This window comes from Podarcis filfolensis (genome assembly GCF_964270895.1).
Source record: "Podarcis filfolensis genome assembly, chromosome: 15".
NCBI lineage: Eukaryota > Metazoa > Chordata > Lepidosauria > Squamata > Lacertidae > Podarcis > Podarcis filfolensis.
In genome coordinates, this window is record NC_139618.1 from 6172102 (window position 1) to 6193866 (window position 21765).

Below are 21765 nucleotides of genomic sequence, written 5' to 3' on the forward strand. Positions count from 1 at the left end.
TAGCTTTGTTTATTTGCATCTATTTTTAACCAGCCCTTCGCCTTGCGGTCCCAGGGCTGCTTATACACACAGCTCAGCGCAATTAAAACATGCACCCTGGCTGTCCGGCCACGGCCAAGCTGTAGTCAAAGTCCTTGTATTAATTTACAAAGCCCCAATCGAGTTGCCTTGCCCAAACCCTTATATCCTAGCTTGATCACGGAGATCACCTTCAGGAGTGTTGCTGGTCATCCCCCCAAGTTGGAAAGGCTCATCTGACATGGGACACAAAACTGAAACTGTTCATTGCCGCCAGGCTTCTGCGGACAACTAAGAAAAAACGTTTTCCCACAACAGTCAGCTGGTGGTATTAATTTTTGCATGGTTTTTCTTAGTTGCATTACAATTGTTGCACATCACATGCATGTTTCTAAATGAAACTGCAATACCCCAGTATTCTTATAGATAGATAGAGGTACTTGACGCATGAAATGGGAAGGATATTCTGATCTCCCCACCCCTAAAGGCCTGTGCAAGAAATGTGTACGATGAGGCCAGATGCACCTTTGGGTAGTTTTTAAAATGGTTGTCTGCTTGCTGACTGACGAAATAGGAGTTTGCTGGATGAGGCCAGTGGCCCATCTAGCCCAGCAACCTGTTTTCACAGCAGCTAACCAGGTGCCCAAATGGGAATATCAAAAGCAGGACCCAAATGCATGTGCCTGCTGCCCTTCTGTGATTTCCATCAACTGGTATTCAAAAGAACTACTGCCTCCAGTTTTACTTAGGAATATTGACATGCTGCACAAAACCAGCTCCAGGGGGGTTATTATTTGTTATGCTACGTATTTTTGTGTTTTTATATTGTAAATCGCCCTGTGATCTTTGGATGAAGGGCGGTCTAGAAATTTAATAAATAATATTATAGGTCTACGACCGCAGATTCTCTCTCTCAAAATATCATTGATATCCTCTAGTTCCCTTACATTAAAACAAGTTATATATGTACTAGGGAACCCCCTGCTTTAAAAAGAAAGAAAAAAAATGGTGTCAGATGCCTTTCTGTTTTTGTCCCCGCAGCACCCCCCCCAAAAAGAGAAATAGATCTAGCAGAAGGCATTATTTCATCCTCCTCTAATCATTAAGCTGAGCAAGTGAATTCCATATTTCCACCCCCTCCATGCTTGCTTGTAACTAGGTTAGGAGTGCAAGAAGAGAAGTTTTTAAATTACATTTTTTGAGCTTAGGTGCACTTGGTTGGGATGGCTTTAGTTGTCTGCTAATGAGTGTGCATGCCTCTCTCAGCTGGTTGCTGGGCAGTTTTCTCTTTGCAAAGTGGCTTCAGCAATTGCGGTTGTGAATTGGTTGCTGTGATTTCCTCCACATGCTGGGGTGTGAAAACAGGAAACCCAAAGTATTTGTGTGTGCTCTGAGGACGTGTAGAAACCTAGGCCAAGCAATTTGCTAGCAGGGTTCTCCTCTGCATAGGTGATGGTGCAATGAATGCCATTTTTTATCTGTGTGTGTTTTCTTGCATCTTAACCTGCATGTGGCATAAACTTCATTATAACTAGATGATGCTTCTCAAATACCTTTCCGGGCTCCAATTCATCTCCACACAGCTGTGTGGCTCTTTGCAAGACCTGGCAGTTGGCTGACCATCGGCGCTCTTGCAGAGTTTTCCAAAGCCTCCACAGATTGCCAGGGCTTCAAAATGCTCTACACAGCTCTCTGCAAGCCGTTACATCGGGCGATTGACAGCTCTGCAGACCTGCGCACATGTCAAAAAGTAGCCTGTAGGGGTGGGGGAGATAAAACAGGGATGTGGGGGCTGGTTGACTGCTTAATGGGTGCTGAATTGCACCTTGATGAACAGGTGTACCCACAACTGATTTGCTTGGGCATAACTCCCAAAGACACAAAACATCTGTGGTTGTAGTCTTTGTCTGCAATTCACAGCGCTGTTTGATCTGCACGTTATAAGAATTTAGGTTTTAAGACAAAGACCCTGCCCATTTGGTCTGTGAGGCTGTTTAGGCCAGGCCAGGCCCACCCACCCTACACCTGATACCATATGATGCCAGATGTAGGGACCCTCAGTCAAAGCCTCATGCACCGGCAGCCACCTGGTTGTAGAGGCTTGCGCAGCACTGTGGTGTCAGATATGTGGGTCAAAGGTGGCCTGTGGAACAAATCCACGTCCCATATCCCTCTTCGAAGGTGCTTAGGAGACGCCGTCCACTACCACCCCATTTCCACGCCACATCACAATCTGTTTTCGTTTTAAAGTCTCCGTCATTTTCAAAAGCAGCCTGCCATGTGACATTGGAGGACCACTTGCTGTTTTGAGAGCCAGACAACTGAGGCACAGCCCTGCTGGGCACACAAAGCGGATGGTGTAGTCCCCTGGATCTAAGGCTTGTATCAAGAATGCAAAGGGAGGGCCAGGTCTCAATCTGATGCTTGGAACAATGAACCCTGCACTATCCGAGTACTTGGCTCTTTACAGTTTTGATTCTGATTGGTACAGATGCTTTTTTTTTTAATGGTTCTCAATATTATTACTATTACACACCCCTAAATCTGGTGCTTTCTCCATCACCAAAGATCGCAAGCACATCAAAAGAGCCCTTGATCAGACCCAAAGCTTGCTGTTTGCAGTGGCCAATCAGTCAGATCTCTGCATCACTCCTGGTTCTAATCCAAAATACAGCGGTGGCAAAGAATGTGCCATGTGTGTCTTATGTAGAAAAAAAACCATGGGACTGATTGGACACTCTGAAATTCATCCCCACTGGGAAGGTTCCCACTCGAACACTTCCTATGAGACCAGCATAGCTCCTGGAACAGATATGAGAGGAATCAGGACTGCTTTGAGAACATTCCTGTCTTGGGCCATGTCAGAATCGTAAGTTGGTTCTGAGCATGCTCAGAGCTGTTTCTTTGAAGCGAAAGCTGGTACTCAGAAGCGTACTACCTTTGACACTGGAGGTAGGGCACAGCCATCGCGACTAGTAGTCATGAGGTAAAAGTATTTAGCGGCAGCTTTTAAAAACCGTTTTGCAACAAGAACAATATAATTGGCTCCCTGGTAGCCGTGCTGAGGTTTCACACTGGTAAATAAACCTCTGGTCCTTTCCCTGCTCCAAAAATGGCTTCTAAAGCGGACTTGAGTTGCAGGAGATCTGCCCAAGGCTGGCAGATCGGGAGGAACCCCCCCCCCCTTTTAACAACTCTCGTTAACGCTTTAACCCTCCAGGCGAAGGGAGAGACATGCAAAGACAATCGACATCGCCCAAGAGGAGGTCCTGACTTGCTTGGGGATCCATCTTTACGAACGGCTGCACCGCATCTGGCAGAAGCTGAGGGCGGAGGAGCAGACTTGGCAGATGTTGTTCTACCTTGGTGTTGATGCTTTGCGCAAAAGTTTCGAGGTACTGAAAAAAACAGGGTGGATTTTTCCCACTTGCCTGCAACTAAGGTTTTAAGAGCTGTTGGAGAAGACTCGAGTTCAAAAGTTGAGTGTATAATGTGTGGGGCGGAAAGAGAGAGAGAGAGAGAGAGTTGCTGCAGTTTGGGCTGAGAAGATGTCATAATAGTCGCTTTGGGGAAAGGAAGTCTTAAAAGAAAACCAAGTCTCCCTCCGGCTCCCAGGCTCATGCAACTGAGCATTTCCTCCTCTCTTTCTTTCCTGCACAGATGGCCGTGGAAAGAGTCCAGGGCATCAGCCGGCTGGAGCAGCTCTGCGAGGAGTTCTCCGAAGAGGAGCGGGTGCGAGAGCTCAAGCAGGAGAAGAAGCGCCAGAAGCGCAAGAACCGGAGAAAAAATAAGTGTGCGTGCGAGATCCCCACTCCCTTGCAAGGGGTGGAGGAGAAGGAGAGGAGCCAGGAGAAGGTAAGTGCTGGCCTTCCACTCCTTGGGTCCGGAAAGGAACACGCAACCCATGCCGTTGTTTCAGAAGGGTTATATGAGATTTGAAGGGCACCGCAGCCAGCAACCTGGCTGCTGTATTTTGGACCCCTTGAAGATTCTGAGTCATCTTTGAGGGCAGCCCCACGTAGAGCCCAGTGCAGTAATCCAGCCTGGAATTTACCAGAGCACGGAGTACAGTCAGTTCTGCTCACCAGGGGCTGTAGCTAGTGAACCAGCCATAGCGGGAAAAAGGCACTCCTAGCCCCCAAGGTCACCTCAGCCTTCAGCAAGAGTGTTGGATCTAGAGGGCACCAGGTTGGCAAACACCTCTGTTGCAGCAGATCTGTCTTAACAGACATAGGGATCTCTAATTCTCAAAATGTTTCAAAATGTGCTGCTATGTTTTTGTGTTCTGAGATTTATACTGTAGTTTTTCGTTTAATATTGCAGTGCTTTGTAATTTAGATTCTCAGTTTCTTTGTTTGCTGTATTCATCACTGTTTGGTAAACCGCTTAGAGATTGCCTCTAAATTTCAAGCGGTGTGTAAATACCTTATAAACAAATAAACCACCAGTCCTGACTGCGTTGAGAAAAGGAATTCCTCAAATGACATTTTAAATTTGGTTGCACAGGCTTGTCGCTGGTTGAGTCCAGGCCCATATCTTGCCCTCTGTCCTTCAGTTGCCCTCCATGTTTTCCTTCTTTCCCTCTCGTCCTCCAGGAAAACTTCTTGGAAAGCGGTTGCAAAGCCTGCGGCAGCACAGAGGAGAGAGGCAGCTGCATCGAGGTCATTGTGACCAACGAAAACACTTCCTGCACTTGTCCCACTGCTGGCACTTTACTGGGTTCACCCAAAATAAAGAAAGGTATGTTCGAATTTGGTGGGATTCGTCTTGGGGGAAAAAACCCTCAAGCAGTAAAACTTCAGCACTGTTCCTCTTGATCCTCAGCTCTGATGCATTTTGAGCTGGTCTGCGCTTTTTAGGGAACCCTTCTACACTGAAATATGGAAACTAATGTTTTGCAACACGCTGTGGGTTAAACCACAGAGCCTAGGACTTGCCGATCAGAAGGTCGGCGGTTTGAATCCCCGCGACGGGGTGAGCTCCCGTTGCTCGGTCCCTGCTCCTGCTAACCTAGCAGTTTGAAAGCACGTCAAAGTGCAAGTAGATAAATAGGTACCCCTCCGGCGGGAAGGTAAACGGCGTTTTCGTGCGCTGCTCTGGTTTGCCAGAAGCGACTTAGTCATGCTGGCTGTACGCCGGCTCCCTCTGCCAGTAAAGCGAGATGAGCGCCGCAACCCCAGAGTCGGCCACGACTGGACTTAATGGTCAGGGGTCCCTTTACCTTTACCATTATGCTTACTAGGGGCTGCTCACCAACCCACCACTCCTTCCCTCACAACTCTCCCTCCACAGCTCTCACCAACCTCCCCCCCACCTTCCCTTGCAAGCAAGCCACTCTGAATCATCTCCCACCAGCCTCCTTTAAATGTCATTCCTCAGCAGCTCACCTGGTCTGTCCAACACCTGCCCCACTTGCTTCCTTGCCCGCCCGCCATTCTGTCATCATGCTGCAGTTGGCATGGCCACCTACTGGCAGACCAGAGAACTACAACATGATACTTGCAGAAATAAGAGTACAGTGGTACCTTGGTTCCTGAACGGCTTAGTTGTTGAACAAATCGGCTCCCGAATGCCGCAAACCTGGAAATAAGTGTTCTGGTTTGTGAATGTTTTTTGGAAGCCGAATGTCCAACGCGGCTTCCGCTTGAGTGCAGGAAGCTCCTGCAGCCAATCGGAAGCCGCGCCTTGGTTTCGGGTGTCAAATGGACTCCTGGAATGGATTAAGTTCGAGAACCAAGGTACCACTGTATATACAAAGTGAACTGAAAACACTCTGTGTGTTGTATGCTACCTCCAGCACATGCCCTTTAAAACACCTCATTTAAAGTATAGTCATTTATAAAGTTTGCAACAGATCCATTCCTTGATCTAGACCAGGATTCCAAAATGCTTTGTCTAAGACTAGATTATTATTATTATTATTATTATTAGTAGTAGTAGTAGTAGTAGTAGTAGTAGTATTCTCTTGTACCCCACCCCTCTGGCTGGGTTGCCTCAGCCACTCGAGGCAGCTTCCAACTGTGTATAAAGGAACGCACCAAAAAAATCAAAAGTTTCCTGAATCAGGGCTGCCTTCGGATGTCTGCAGTATGAGGGATTAGCTCTACTAAAATATAGGAGGGCATGATATTTTCAAAAGTGTAGTATTTTTCTTCAGATCTATTGGTCTTACTGGTATACAGATGTAAAAAAATAAAACAGTCTTCACAGAATACTCTCAGCCTGGATACTACACAATGTGTTTTCACTCTGCTGAGCAACCCCCTTTTTCCCTTCCCCTCTCTGTTCCTCCCTTCTAGGTTTATCTGCACATTGCAATGGCAGCGATTGTGGCTACTCCTCCAGCATGGAGGGCAGCGAAACGGGGTCGCGGGAGGGCTCGGACATCGCTTGCACCGAAGGGATTTGCAACCACGACGAAAATGGTAGGTCTGGTGCAAAACGGCATGGGGCAGGGGGGTAGGATACACCTGCAGCCCCCCTGAAGCCGTGGGACACCAACTCCCATCAGCCCTGGCAGGGACCGGAGGCAAAAGCAAGCAGAGCAATGCATGTAAACTTTGTAGAGTAGCTTCCCTCCCCCTCTTTCTTTCTTTCTTCCTTCCTTTTTCCTTCTGTGATGGAACTCCTACTTGGGCACTTCCCTGGTTTTTTTCTGGCCCAAGTAGGACCACTTTGGATAGTTAGCCTTGGTGAAGACTTGACGTTTTCATCCCTCAAAAAGTTTGAGTTTCTGCTGAAATGAGGCTGCATTTTAATGTTGTATTTTAATCTTGTTTTTTAAGCTGTATTGTAATCAATTGTTTTATATTTGGTGTTAGCCGCCCTGAGCCCGGTCTTGGCTGGGGAGGGCGGGGTATAAATAAAATTTATTATTATTATTATTCTACACACATGCACACACCCCTCTCGACCATCCAGGCAAGCCAAGAGGACAGGCAAGCATTGAGTGAGGGTGCAGAGTAGGGCCTGTGTGTCTCCTGGGAAGAGCCCCATGGGCCAGAGGGAAAGCGATCTGGAGGGTTGTGCTTGGCCCAGGGTTTCTTTTTCATTAAAGAGGACCACCTTCTGCCTGGCAGGTGATGACCCCTGCCTCCATCGCTGCGAGGACAAGGAGGAGGACGGGGACAGCTGTGTGGAGTGCTGGGCAAATTCGGAAGACAACAACATGAAAGGCAAGAGCAAGAAGAAGAAAAAGAAAAGCAAGAAGGGCGAGGCTGAACATGTAAGTCTGAGGTTTTCCGCAGCCCGATGTCATCTAGGGGAAGCCAAACCAAATCCAATGAATGCATTTTCATTTCATCACATTTTTTGTCCCGCTTTCCCTCGAAGGAGCTCAAGGTGACATACGTCCTTCTCCCCCACCCCATTTAATTCCCATCACAACCCTGTGAGGTGCAGGTTAGGCTGAAAATGAGCAACCTGCCCAAGGTCACCAGCAAGCTTCATGCCATAACGAGGTTGCCCTTCCCCTCCACTGCTCCTGCCCCATTTCGGTGAGTGGCAGCAGAGCCGCTGCCAGGAGGGTGACTCCACGGCGCATCGCCGGTTGCTCCTAATTTGGGTGCAGGTATAAATGAGTAAGGGACGCGGGTGGCGCTGTGGGTTAAACCACAGAGCCTAGGACTTGCCGATCAGAAGGTTGGCGGTTCAAATCCCCGCGACGGGGTGAGCTCCCGTTGCTCGGTCCCTCCTCCTGCCAACCTAGCAGTTTGAAAGCACGTCAAAGTGCAAGTAGATAAATAGGTACCGCTCCGGCGGGAAGGTAAACGGCGTTTCCGTGCGCTGCTCTGGTTCGCCAGAAGCGGCTTAGTCATGCCGGCCACATGACCCAGAAGCTGTACGCCGGCTCCCTCGGCCAGTAAAGTGAGATGAGCGCCGCAACCCCTAATGGTCAGGGGTCCCTTTACCTTTACCTATAAATGAGTAACCCTCCCTTCCTTCCCTGGACGCGGGTTTCCGGCTTCAGATCCAAAAGCTGAGCAACTGCGCCGTAGACCCGAGTAGCCACGAGAGCTCCGGCAACGCCACGCACACGGAGTTCCACCGGGACAAGACCAAAGACCCGCACACTGACACCTGCTGTCGCGCAGAGAAGGGCGGGCAGCCATGGTTGGAGCACAGGAAAACGGCGCTGTCGTGCGCAGAACTTCCAGAGGCAGCCTCCGCTCCAGACTCTGGGAAAGGTGCCAAGAGCTTGGTGGAACTCCTCGTAAGTAGCCGGAGAGGCTTCCTTTTCTGGGTGGATGGTGGTGCCGAGAGGGCTGCGTTGGTTTGCCTCTTAGCTGCCGAGCCATCCTCAAAGGTTTTGTTGCCGAAGTGTTGAGCCTTAAGAAACTTCGGCTAGCTAAAATGCCAAGGGCTGGGAGGCGTCCAGCCCGGGGGCCGAATGCAGCCTGTCAGGCCTCCCCAGTTGGCCCACTAGGCTGTTTTGCGAGAACCGCACTCCAAGTGAGCTTCCGGTTGTTCTTTGGTGAAGCAAAGCACACTCCCAGTGCCCATGGACTAGCGGTTTAGTCCGTGGCGAGTTTCCTAGGCCCAGCCACCAGCTCCTCAAATATCGGATATGTATTTTAAAAAGGAACATACAACAAGCCTGCCGGTTCAGGCCAGTGGCCCATCTAGTTCCAGCATCCTGTCCTCACAATGGCCAAGCTAATGGCCAGTCGCCATTGATAGCCCTCTCCTTCTCCATGAATTTGTCCCATCTTCTTTTGAAGCCACCCAAGTTGGTGGCTGGGACGCGGGTGGCGCTGTGGGTTAAACCACAGAGCCTAGGACTTGCCAGTCAGAAGGTCGGCGGTTCGAATCCCCACGACAGGGTGAGCTCCCGTTGCTCGGTCCTTGCTCCTGCCAACCTAGCAGTTCGAAAGCACGTCAAAGAGCAAGTAGATAAATACTTACCTTCCTTACCTTCCGGCAGGAAGGTAAATGGCGTTTCCGTGTGCTGCTCTGGTTTGCCAGAAGCGGCTTAGTCATGCTGGCCACATGACCTGGAAGCTGTATGCCGGCTCCCTCAGCCAGTAAAGTGAGATGAGCGCCGCAACCCCAGAGTCGGCCACGACTGGACCTAATGGCCAGGGGTCCCTTTACCTTTAAGTTGGTGGCTATCACTGCCTCCGGCGGAGTGAATTCTGTAGTTTAACTATGCGCTGCTTGAAAATGATTTTATCTGTCCTAAGCCTTCCAACATTCACCTGCAGAAGGTGGTGGGCTCTCCTTCTCTGGGGGTTTCTAACCAGATGTCAGGTGGCAATCTGTCAGGTATTCTGTAGATACGATTCCTGCACTGGATCAGATTACCCTGGGGGGATCCCTTGCGACTCTGACTTTCTGTTACTTTTAGTGGGTCCACTCTGAATAGGACTAACATAGAATGCCACCTGTTAAGTTTAAGAAACTGGCAGAAAGTAGGGTTGAGATCAGCACTGGCGTGCCCTGCGTGTCCTTTTATTCATCTTCCCTCCGCCACCTCTGTTATAAATAATTTTTATTAATTTACAACAAAAACACACAATAATTTCACATCCAATTTTTCACAAAGTATTTCTTTTCTGGACTTCCTTCAGCTTTTCCATAAATCATTCGTAGTCATTATTTAATTTACGCATTTCTTAGGTTTGTATTGTCATTATTTGAGCCTTTCTTTTTCTATTCCCTTTTAATAATACTTCTCACATTTCACAGTGCTTCTTTAAATCCCTCTAGCGTTATCTGTCCCTCACTTATACTTTCCAGATATTCCACAAATTTTCCCCAGTCCTCGATGAACTTTTGGTCTCTTAGATATCTAATCTTCCCAGTCAATTTATCCAACTCAGCATAGTCTAACAGCTTCATTCTCCATTCTTCCATTGTCGGTATTTCCTGTTGTTTCCATTTCTGAGCCAGTAACACTCTTGCAGCTGTCACTGCATATTGAAAAAATTTACTGTCCTTTCTCTTTATCTCATTTCCTAAAATTCCTAACAGAAAGACCTCTGGCTTCTTTATAAATGTATATTTTAGTATCTTCTTCAGTTCATTATATATCATTTCCCAGAAGCCTTTCACTTTCTTACATTCCCACCACATATGGTAAAAAGAGCCTTCTTTATCTTTACATTTCCAACACTTATTACATGTCTTATACATTTTCGCTAATTTTACTGGTGTTATGTACCATCTATAAAACATTTTCATAACATTTTCTTTTAATGTCATACATGCTGTAAATTTTAAATTCTCCTTCCATAATCTTTCCCAGTCTTCAAATTGTATGTTATAACCAAAATCTCTGGCCCAGTGTATCATTACCGATTTAACTTCCTCCGCCACCTCTTCTCATTTGCAGGATGAATCCGAATGCACTTCCGACGAGGAAATCTTCATCTCGCAAGACGAGATCCAGTCGTTCATGGCGAACAACAAGTCTTTCTACAGCAATAGAGAGCAGTACCGCCAGCACCTGAAGGAGAAATTTAACAAATACTGCCGCTTGAACGATCACAGGAGGCCGGTTTGTAGCGGCTGGCTGACGACAGCCGGAGCGAACTAAACCCAATAAAATTAGCTCTGTCTTTCAATGAAATCTTTCGAGACGACTACTGCGCCTTTTCTGTCTTCGAAAACAAAACACTTTCTTTAGCAACTAAACAAAAATCTTACCTTTAAAAAATCAATGTGGCTTTCTGTTTCCTTTTGTTCTTTTTCTCTCTCTGATGCCCCCACTCCTGTGCAGGAGGCTGGTGGAGGTGATAACTTTTAATTTTGGGTTTCTTCCCCCTCCCACCCCTCCTGGCACCCCGTTTCAGGCTTGGATCTTTAGTTTTGGCTAGATTGAGGCAAGCCCTTAGACCTTCATAATTTAAGCCATTTCTGTCTCTCTGTCTCTCTCTTTCTCTCTCTGTCTTTTCATTCAATGTTTCTCTTAACTGTGACACTTAACAAACAGACAAAAAAAAAAAAGCAACTTAGTGGCAAAAGTAATGTTGTACTTATAATTCTGTACAGAAATGACAATGAACTCAATATAAAGATTTTACAAAGTAGACATCCATTTGCAAAAGGAGGAAAAAAATGTTCTGGATGTAATATGTTGAAGCGCAATGTGCAAAATTTAAAAATAAAGAATATTTATTAATATGCATAGTAAAATCAAACAAAAAAAGGTGTGCATGTTTCTACTCCTTGCGGTGAAAGAGTGCTGAAATGTCTCCAGAGCCAGGCATGTTTTCCTTATGTTAGAAGAGGGCTGGGAAATCTGTAGCTGACCAGTTGGTGCTGGACTACAACTCCCAACATTCCTCTCTGCTGGCTGGGGCTGATGGGAGTTGGAGTCCAACAGCATCTGGAGGGCCACTGGTTAATCACCCCTACATTGGGACTACTATTTGTAGTTGATTTTTTTGATTATATCCCGCTCTTAGAGCAGCTTACAACTATTCGTTTCTAAGCCATCTGCACAACACAGTCATGGCTCCCCCCCTGAGAATCCTGGGAACCGTAGTTTCATACAGGTGCTGAGAGTTCTTAGGGCCCCTATTTGCCCTGCAGAACTACAATTCCCAGAGTTCCCTGGGAGGAAGGATTGACTATTAAACCACTCTCGAATATTGTAGCTCTGTGAGGGTCTCCTAACAACTCCCAGAACCCTTAGCAAACTACAGCTCCCAGGATTCTCTGGGGGAAGCTGTGGCTGCTTAAAGGGGCGTGGTACTGCTTTGAATATAGAGCGCAGATGGCAGCAATTTGTGAACCCGTTGGGTGCCAAACAGGGCAAAGAAATAGAGAAGAGGCCAGATGTGATACAAGACAATACACTACCAAACCCTCATTCCACAAGAGGGTAGCGAAGGCGATTAGGCAAATTCACGGAGGATAAAGCTACTAATGGCTGCATCCTATTTCCAGTTTCGGCTCTGAATACCAGGGGAACCAGAGAGGGAGAGAGCCTTGTATGATGGCTTGAGCTCCTTGGAAAGAAAGGTGAGAAAAAATTGAAGTAAACTGAAAACAAATCTTATTATATAACGTGCTTGCTGGAATTGCCGTGGCCCAGGTAGGTGGCCATCAAAACTGGCTCATGTATTTAAACACCAACTCTGGACAGGCCGTACACAAGAGTGTCTTGGGTTGACAGTTTTCTTGACTTAAGGGTTTGGGGTTTTTTTGCTGCTTTTTAATATATTGTCAGTCCAACTGTACCCCAGTGGTGGAGCATCTACTCTGCATGAATGAAAGTCCAAGATCTCAGGCATCTCCTAGTAGGGCTGGCAAAGATCACAGTCACGCTTACCAGTTTGTGGGAACATTGTGGAGCTAGCTAAGACCACTGCTCTGACGAAACCTATTTCCATCCATGGTATGCTATCGATCTTCTGAACTAGTGAGGCTCCCACAATCCCTGACCGTTCCCCTGGTGATTTGCAGCATCCCGTGGCACGAAGCTAACCACCGCTCTGAACTTGTTTGCACGGTTGCAGAACGGGTGCTTTTCCGATGGAGTTGGGCTGCGTAGCCTCGGGAGAGGCGTCGAGCAAAGAGCTCTCTGTGTTGCACACAGGCAGCAAGTCAAGTGGCCCTTTCAGCAGAAAAATGGGCAGCTTCACCTGGAATGGCAGGTGATGAAGCCAGTATTAGATTTATCGTGATAGGACTTGGGGATGTTGGAAGTCTTTAGGTGAATAAGTTCCCTTCTACACACACCCTTCTCCGCCTCTGAAAAGGTTTCAACACACCTGCTATAAAAGACACAAAAGAAAACCTACACCTCTAAACTCCTCAGAAATGGTGCCCTCCCCCAAAAAGAGAAGGGGATCCTTGTTTGCAAAAGAAAAGAAAAAACCACCAATCCCTGTATTTTTAAAAGAGGGCAACCTATGCCTTCCCCACTCCAAGAAACATATACCCCAGTCTAATGTCTAATAAGGCGTGCACACATGTTCCAGAGCCACAGGCTGTTAAACTAATGGGGACTGCTCCCATTGGACAGATGCACTGCAATAATTTGTTGCAAGTCTCATTTCCTTTAAGTGCAAATTTCCATGTGAGCTTGTACCACAAATACTTTTATTGGATAGGTGCATAAACCTCATTTCAAACAAACCGCTTCTCAAAAGCAAGAATGCATACTGGTAAACTGCAGTATAATGTAAAACCCCTGGTTAAAAACGGCCTTTTCGTTATGTTTAAATCGGTACGATGCACTATGAAGAAAGCAGAGCGAATTAATATGACTGTATAGACCACAACCCCAGTAACAACCACTGGCTACCCATTTAAAAGCAGCCTTAAAGAGGGAAGTCTTTAAGGGCTATTTAAAGGCATCCATGGACCGTTTAACAAACTGAAGGACATTGTCCTCTTTCTACACTCCTCTTGATGGAAACATGCAGACGGGGACAGATATACCCCTGCTTTAAGCCGTTTACATACTGTCTTCTCTCTTTAGCAATGAAATGTCTGATTACCGGAACGACGTCTGAATACATCACAAGTGGACTCTTTGTTACTGCATTTGGAATTGTTTTAATATAAAACCTAATTTGGAAAGAAACTACTTTTGCCATTTTTATGGACGTTTATTGTTTACAAATAGTTGCCTTGGTGATATTGTGTTAATTGCAGTAGTCAATGTATCACCACCCTGTTCATTGTTTTATTATAAAAAAAATACAACCAGTCAAGGGGGTGGCACTGCCTGTTAGCTTCTGCCTTCATAGTGTTACCCTTATAGAATCCAGTAGATGAGGGGACAAACCTAGAACCAGTTGGTTCCACCTGCCATAGGCTATAGCACCATCTACTGTTGGACTCCCTGTTTCCTACCCTATGAGTTTCAGTGGTCACCATCCGCTGCCACCACCACCTCATGGAATTGGCCTCGCTCCTGGATCCCGTTAGGCCTGCTGCTACCCTGATTGCGGCACCTAGGATCCACTTCAGAGGCCCTGATTAAAGTGGGTCTACTGTGAGATCAGGGATTCAGCTCACATTTCAGCTGAGCAAAAAAAGTGGGGAGTGGGGCAGGTCCGGGGGGGGGGGCTAGGCAGAGTAGGTGTGGCTTGGTGTGAGTTCTAAGGGCCATATAAAGAAATTCTGAGGGCCACAGCCAGCCCACTGGACCTGAGAAATTCAGCCTCTGCTGAATCACCTCCAGAAAAGAGGTATCAATTTGTAACTGTGCCAGGATGTGCATGCCTATAGAATATTCCACCTTTTCTCTGAGAGGCTCAAGGTGGCACACATGGCTCTTTCCCTCATTTAATCCTCACAACAACCCTGTGAGGTAGGGTAGGCTGAGAGGCAGGGACTAGCCCGAGTGGGGATTTGAACCCTGGTCTCTCATGTCCTAGTCCAACACTCTAACCACTGCACCACACTGAGTTTACCCAACGCTGGAACATTTGCAAAGCTACAGGGAACCAGGTAGAGGGCCTTCTTGGTAGTGGTGCCTGCCCTTTGGAATGCCCTCCCATCAGATGACAAAGAGATAAACAACTACAGTGGTACCTCGGGTTAAGTACTTAATTCATTCTGGAGGTCCGTACTTGACCTGAAACTGTTCTTAACCTGAAGCACCACTTTAGCTAATGGGGCCTCCCGCTGCTGCCACGCCGCAGGAGCACGATTTCTGTTCTCATCCTGAAGCAAAGTTCTTAACCTGAGGTACTATTTCTGGGTTAGCGGAATCTGTTACCTGAAGCGTATTTAACCTGAAGCGTATGTAACCCAAGGTACCACTGTACCTGACATTTAGAAGACATCTGAAGGCAGCTCTGTTTAGGGAAGTTTTAAATGTGTGACATTTTAATGTCTTTTTAATCTTTGTTGGAAGCCGCCCAGAGTGGCTGGGGAAACCCAGCCAGATGGGCGAGGTACAAATAATAGATATTATTATTTTTATTAGCTAACTTACAGACAGGGTTTTCTTCCGTGCCACAGTGGCGTAGGGAGAAATTGAATCCCCAGACCCACTTGCTTCCATGGGAATGTTGACAGTGTTTAAAATCCCGACCCCCACTTGGTGGTTTAGGTTCTGATCCTAAACATACATGCAAGAGAGTAAGGCTACTTAATACAGGGGACTTGAACCATGCAAAGGACTGTACTGTAAAATTGCAGGAGTCTTTAGCTGCAGTTTTGTTGTATTTTATTACAGTGGTGGTCACTGTGTGCCATTAAAAAAAAAGTAAACATATATTTCTTTTATTGAGGATTAAAAAAACTATGAACAACTTGTGGAGAACAAATTACAAGGAAGATCAAGCTATTTTTATAGGAAACCAGAAGGCAGGGTTGAGAGAGAGAGGGGGGGGAGGGGCAGTGTGGTCTAGTGGGTAGAGTCTCCAAATCCTTCACTGCACTTCTCCATGAAGTTAATGGGCCAGTTAGGCGCTTTCTCTCAGCCTGACCGACCTCGCAAGCTTGTTGTTTGAGGATGAAGCAAGGATAGGCGTTTGATGGCCACAGCGCAGCACGGGGCGTCTGTTTGGCGGGGGTGGGCCGGCGGTGGCTTTAGACCAGAGCAGCCTTCGCCAACCTGGTGCCCGCCAGATGTTTTGGACCCCCCAAAAAAGGACCACGAGCCAGGCTGGGCGTGGGTGCAAAGAGCTCTGCCCGATCTGCCCGGCTTTGCTGCGCGCTCTGGTTCTCTGCGTCTCCAGCAGAGGCTGCCCTTGGCGAAAGAGGCGCGTAATTACGCTCGTCTGTCCCGCCTCTCGGCGGGGATCGTCGCCGGGGTCTTGCGCCTGGGCTGGCGGAGAGGAAGGAGGCGGCGGCCGAGGAGGAGGCGGAGGCTGGCCGGGGAGCCCCGGCGGACGGGCAGCCGGGGCAGCAGGCAGGCGGGCGGGCGCGCGGGCCATGGAGCGCTGGAAGGGCCGCGTGGCGCTGGTGACGGGAGCCTCGGTGGGCATCGGCGCGGCGGTGGCGCGGGCGCTGGTGCAGCACGGCATGACGGCGGTGGGCTGCGCCCGGAGCGTGGACAAGATCGAGGTAGCCCGGGAAGGGAGGAGAGGAGGAAAGGGGGAAGGGGAGAGAGAGCAAGAGGAGGAGTGGGGAAGAGGAGAGGAAAGGAGGAAGGAAAGGGGGATGGAGAGAGAGAGAAAGGAGAGGAGAAAGGGAGCGAAAGAGGAAGGGGAAGAGAAGGAAGGAAGGAAGGAAGGAAGGAAGGAAGGAAGGGGGGATGGAGAGGGAAAAAGGAAGGAGGAATGGGAAAAGGGTGAAAGAAAGGAGGGGGGAAAGGAAGAGGAGAAAGGAAGAGAGAGAGAGAGAAGGAAGAACCGGAAAAGAGAGAAAGAATGAAGGACGGGAAAAGGGGAAGGGGAGAAAGAGAAGGGAGAAAAAAAGAAAGAGAAAGAGAAATGGGAGGGGAGAGAAAAAGGATAAAAGGAAGAAGGGAAGAAGAGAAGGAAAGAGAGCAAATAAATGGGGAGAGAAGGAATGGGAAGTAGGAGAGGAAGAAAAGGAAGGAAAAGAGGGGGGAGAAAGGGATGGGGAGAAAGAGGAAGAAAAGAGAGGTAGAGGGGGAAAGGGAAGGAAAACTGGGGAGGAAAGGGAAAGGAGGCAGGGAGGAGGCGCAAGAAGGGGAATGGATGAAAGGAGGAAGGAAACGGGAAGGGGGGAAATAGGGATAGGGGGAGGGAGAGGCTTGGGGGAAGAGAGGCAACCCAGGCGAGAGAGAAATGGAAGTGGGGGGGGGTGAGATAAGGACACTTTTGGAAAAGGAGTAAAGAAGAAAGAGAATCGGAGATAAGGAAAGAGGGGAAGGTGTGTGGGGAGAAATGGGTGCAGTTTTCGCGAAGGGAAGGTATTTTAACCAGGCCTTTTAATAAACTGGATGGAATTGTGATAAGAAGGGACAGGCTGAGAGAGGGGGGGGGGAGGCTTAATGGTGGTGGTGATTTTTTTTGAGGGGGGGAATCGGGGAGCCTTCCTTATTGGTTCTCTCAGAAGGGGAAGAAGACTCTAAAGTATGTAGGGGAAACCTCTGCCTGACCTCTCCCCGCCCCCCTTCCTCTCCATCGCCCTCTTTCTCTTCGCTGCTCCCGCATTCATTCATTCATTCCGTAGACAATGCTCAGAACACATGGCGTGGAGGGCGGGCGAGATTCTGCCTGGCTTGGATCTGTTTACTGAGCGGGGACGGGGGGGGTGTGCGTGTGTTGAATTGGTGGATGAGGGGGGAGCTGCGTGTAGCAAGGAAGGGGGGCAAGCACGCGCCGTTGGGGTGCAAAAAGCAGAAAGGGGTGGGTGATCGGGGCCCGTATTTTCCATTAACTGAGCAGATGGGGCAGAATGGAAGGCAAAGGCGTCTCTGCTTGCAAGGGGTGCCCCCAAACCGGCCCTTCTTTCTCCTTTGTTGGGGTGTGTGTGAATGGGTTATAAAGTGCAAAAACAACCCCCCCTCTACTTTTAGCCTTTTCCAGAAGAAGGTGTTCTCTGTGTGTGGTTTTCTTTAAACTGAAAATTCAATCTCCCAGTGTTAGAAGAGTTTCTCATCAAAAGGATTGTACCTATTGAGTCCTAAGAGTCACACCTTTTTTCCTGGCTTCTAAGATGAAGACACCTTTTTATATTGCCGGGCTATATAAAGTCCTGTTTCACTTTTTCCAAATATCATCTCGACACTGGAAGAATTAGTTTCGGTTGAATGACGGCATTTACTTTTCGCAGAAAGCTTATAGGCATTGCCATTTCCTTAAATCTATCTTATCTATCTGCCTGTCTGCCTGTCTGTCTGGAGAGATAGATGGCACGTTTTTGAATTTATTTCAGGCCCCATCAGCACTTAACAGCCTTATCTCACTTTTAAGCAGTCATGGCTTCCTCTCAAAGAATCCTGGCCGCTGTAGCGGCCACTTAAGGGTGCCAGGTCCATGGCAGAGAATCTGCTTCGCACGCAGAAGGTGGCAGGTTCAATTCCTGGCATATCAAATGAGAAAGACCCCTGGCTGAAGCCCTAGAGCTGCCAGGCAGAGTAGGTAAGAGATGGGAAATTCCACCTGTCCCAGGTGGCATGGTTAATGGTGGAAATTGTAGTCTAGGAGCATCTTCCGGAGGGCCACCCCTGTTCCAGCGTTCTTCAAGTTTCCCCAGACATTGTTGGACTGCAACTCCCTTCCTTCTGGGCTGTTGGCTGGCTGTGGACCATGGGAGTTGTAGTCCAGCAATCTGGGGCTCCCGAGGTTCAAAGAACGCTAGCCTAGATTATGCGGAGGCAGAAGGACTTATTTTGAGCCAGCTCAAAGTGGAAACTAGTGTGCCTGAATGACTCCCAGCCCCCAGCTTCCCATCCTCAGTGGGGCAGACCCAGAGTGTCTTAAAAAGGCTGGAGGAGTCCCTGTTTAGTTGGCGGTTCTGCAATCTCTTGGAAAAATCAGATAGAATCTCTGAGGGCAAAGTGTGCAAAGGAGTCAAAGGTTGCAGGTTTCAAGCAATTGCACTGTTTATTTGCGTTTGGAAGGAGGGAGTAAATATTGGCATTTCCACAGTGCTCTCTCTCTCTCTCTCTGTGTGTGTAATACTTCGGGACAGAGGCTCTAAAAAGTTAAATTGGGGAACTCAGTGCCACAAAGTGTGGTGATGGTCCCCAAAATAAGGTCGGTTCACAGGTTGTTGTTTTTTTGAAACCAGGGAGGGGGGACTTCCGGCCCTCCAGACGTTTATGGACTACAACTCCCATCTTCCCTGACCATTGTGCAGATTGGCTGGAGCTGATGGGGGCTGTAGTCTGACAACACCTGGAAGGCATTGGGGAAGGCTGATGTCTAGATTGCTTCTGAACTAGGTGACTGGTTTCTCTGTCTGAGCCTCTGTAGCCTTGCCACGCCACTCAGTTGTGGGTCTCCTTCCCTGCAGAGGTGTTGACTGACACCTTCATTATACAGCTTCCAGCTTTTGACACTTGAGGTGTATATTTTAAGGACCCCTCTTGTTTTTGTTGCCGCAAGTTGTTTTTAGGCTGCTTTACTGTCGTCACCTGCCCTGATTCATGGGAAATTTTTAAGTAGAGGCTGGATGGCCACCTGTCAGGGATTCTTCAGCTGGGATTCCTGCATTGCACGGGGTTGGACTAGATGACCCTGGGGCTTCCTTCCAAATCCACAGTTCTATGATTCAGTAATAATAATAATGGTAATAATTTCACACTACAGATACAGTAACCATCAGTCCGTGCATCTTAAGTTAAACATATGTCAATATAAACCCTCCAAACAGGGTATTGGCGCAAAACCGATGTCTCAGTAAATGTGCCTCGCCTTACCTGCTTAGAACAACAAGACTGTACATCCGTTGTAGGTTTAAAGGCTAAAATAAAAATAAGAATAAAAATCGCAATAATTTCAGTGCCTCTCAAATGGAGTGAATGTAGAAGCCGCTTAAAATGGCAGATCCTCGTTGGTATGAAGTTAATGCCACGTCCTTTTGCTGCATGTGGCTGCGTGCGATGAGAATGCAGGAGAAAGATTCATGCATATATTTCCACCTTCTGTACAAGATGTACAGGAGGCCCCTTGGAAATATGGAAATAAAGCTGGTGCTGTCTTATCAGGTGGTTGTGGCAAGCTCCTCAAACACCAGTATCCGTGTCAATGTAACCAGGCCGATATTCCCAATAAATTGTCAGCAGTTTAAAAGTCGTTTATTAATAACCCAACCCAGGTGGGTGAATGGGTTGCCCGCCGCCAACAACGTGTGTCCAAAATGATTTCCAATATGTTGTCCCTCTTTTCCCAGTGTTCGACATTCTTATGGTCCATTTTTTAAATTATTATGTATGCTTATATCCCACATTTCCTCTAGGGAGCTCAAAGTGGTTCTCCCCCTCCCCCTTTCATCCTCACAACAACCCTGTGGGGTAGAGCAGGTCGAAAGCCCCTAACCATTACATCCCACTGGCCCTTTCATTCTCCCAGCCCAGTGTTCTGCTTGCGGCAGTGTGGTGTAGTGGTTAGAGTGGCAGTCGTGAGGCTTGGCGGGGGGGGGGGGGGGAGGAGACTTGAAACTGAATCCTGATACCACTGCAAAAAGTCATTGGGTGTCCCATTCACTGTTTTTCAGCTGAACCTACCTTGAAGGGAGGCAAAGTAGAAGCAGAACTGTGCCTCTGGGCTTTCCATGCCCCACCTCCACCCCCCCCAATCCGTGTGCGTGTGTATATATATACACACACACACACACACCCCCCCCCCCCGTATTTTTCGCTCTATAAGACGCACCTAGTTTTGGTGGGAGGAAAACAAGAAAAAAAATATTCTGAATCTCAGAAGCCAGAACAACAAGAGGGATCGCTGCTCAGCAAAAGCAGCGATCCCTCTTGCTGTTCTGGCTTCTGTGATAGCTGTGCAGCCTGCATTCGTTCCATAAGACGCACACATATTTCCCCTTACTTTTTAGGAGGGAAAAGGTGAGTCTTATAGAGCAAAAAATATGTTGTGTGTGTATACACACACACACACACACATTTCTAATGATCCAAATCCTTTATTATTTTATTCACATAATATACATTCTTTAGAACAAACAACTCCAAAATAAAATCCTTGTCATTATATGGGCAATGGAAAGCAAGCAAGCAAACTAAAACAACCCAGGAGATTGCAAGTGTTTGTGCACTGCAGTTGGCTTAGCTTTCGGGAAGGGCTGGCGATCCAGGGACCGAGCAACGGGAGCTCACCCTGTCGCGGGGATTCGAACTGCCAACCTTCTGATCGGCAAGTCCTAGGCTCTGTGGTTTAACCCACAGCGCCACCCGCATCCCTAGATACAGTGGTACCTCGGGTTAAATATGCTTCAGGTTACAGACTCCTCTAACCCAGAAATAGTGCTTCAGGTTAAGAACTTTGCTTCAGGATGAGAACAGAAATCGTGCGGCGGTGGCGCAGCGGCAGCGGGAGGCCCCATTAGCTAAAGTGGTGTTTCAGGTTAAGAACAGTTTCAGGTTAAGAACAGACCTCCAGAACGAATTAAGTACTTAACCTGAGGTACCACTGTATATTCTTTTGTAGATATGTTATTGCAGAGGAATGCTATATCTTTCACATGGCGTTGGGCACTCCTGTCTCAGAGGTCAGCATCCAGTGTATATTTAGCTCTCAGTGTGCACGCCCAAGTAGACGTGGGCGTTATCAGCCGGTGCTGTAATCCTGTCTTGCAAGGTAATCAACCCTGGGTTGGGCCGGGCTTTGGGGGATAAGGTATCTTGCAAAGCCAGGCACCAAAGAGAGCGATGCTTATCAGTCACTGTCTCTGCGTGGCGTTGGTGTGTCACCCAGGGCTTGAAGGTTGGAAGGTTCAGGACCATCAGAAAAGCAAGTACTCCTTCTTCTTCCTTCTTCTTCGGCGATCACTCATAGCCGAGTAAGATTGTCTTCCATAAACATGGTTGTAACAATGAGTCCGTAAGTGACTGTGGAGGCCAATTCTGGATCCACACGTCCTTCCACAGTGGGGACATAGGTTTCCGGGCGGGTTTTGATCACGGTGAGGAATCTTGCCAAGCGCGCCTTCCTCTTAGTGCACTTCTCCCTTTTGTCCTTTGGTTCAAGTATCCTCAAACACCTTTGGTAATGGCTGTTCTCCAACTGGAGCTCTCGCAGGCTAGTGTTTCCCAATTGTTGGTGTTTATACTACATTTTTCAAGATTTGTCTTGAGAGAGTCTTTAAACCTCTTTTGTTGACCACCAGGATTACGCTTTCCATTTTTAAGTTCGGAATAGAGTAGTTGCTTTGGAAGACGATAATCAGGCATCCGAACAATGTGAC

General features: G+C 47.9%; 2 protein-coding genes across 12 annotated transcripts in view; both read left to right on the forward strand.

Annotated features, from left to right (window-relative positions):
* GGNBP2 (gametogenetin binding protein 2) overlaps positions 1 to 10588 on the forward strand; it is a 34230-nt gene extending 23642 nt beyond the window's left edge. For all 10 annotated transcript variants that reach the window (XM_083587633.1, XM_083587637.1, XM_083587634.1 and 7 more), the window contains 7 exons: positions 3239 to 3413; positions 3679 to 3873; positions 4614 to 4758; positions 6318 to 6443; positions 7098 to 7243; positions 7988 to 8230; positions 10352 to 10588. In XM_083587633.1, coding sequence (XP_083443759.1) covers positions 3239 to 3413; positions 3679 to 3873; positions 4614 to 4758; positions 6318 to 6443; positions 7098 to 7243; positions 7988 to 8230; positions 10352 to 10555 — 1234 coding nt within the window. In that variant the 3' untranslated portion in view covers positions 10556 to 10588. The remainder of the gene's footprint in view (positions 1 to 3238; positions 3414 to 3678; positions 3874 to 4613; positions 4759 to 6317; positions 6444 to 7097; positions 7244 to 7987; positions 8231 to 10351) is intronic.
* A 5048-nt stretch (positions 10589 to 15636) lies between these two features.
* Positions 15637 to 21765, forward strand: part of DHRS11 (dehydrogenase/reductase 11) — a 52887-nt gene continuing 46758 nt past the window's right edge. For both annotated transcript variants that reach the window (XR_014541946.1, XM_083588019.1), the window contains exon 1: positions 15637 to 15993. Coding sequence is in view for 1 of the 2 variants with exons in the window: in XM_083588019.1 (XP_083444145.1) it covers positions 15862 to 15993 (132 nt within the window). In the remaining variant the exon portion in view is untranslated. The remainder of the gene's footprint in view (positions 15994 to 21765) is intronic.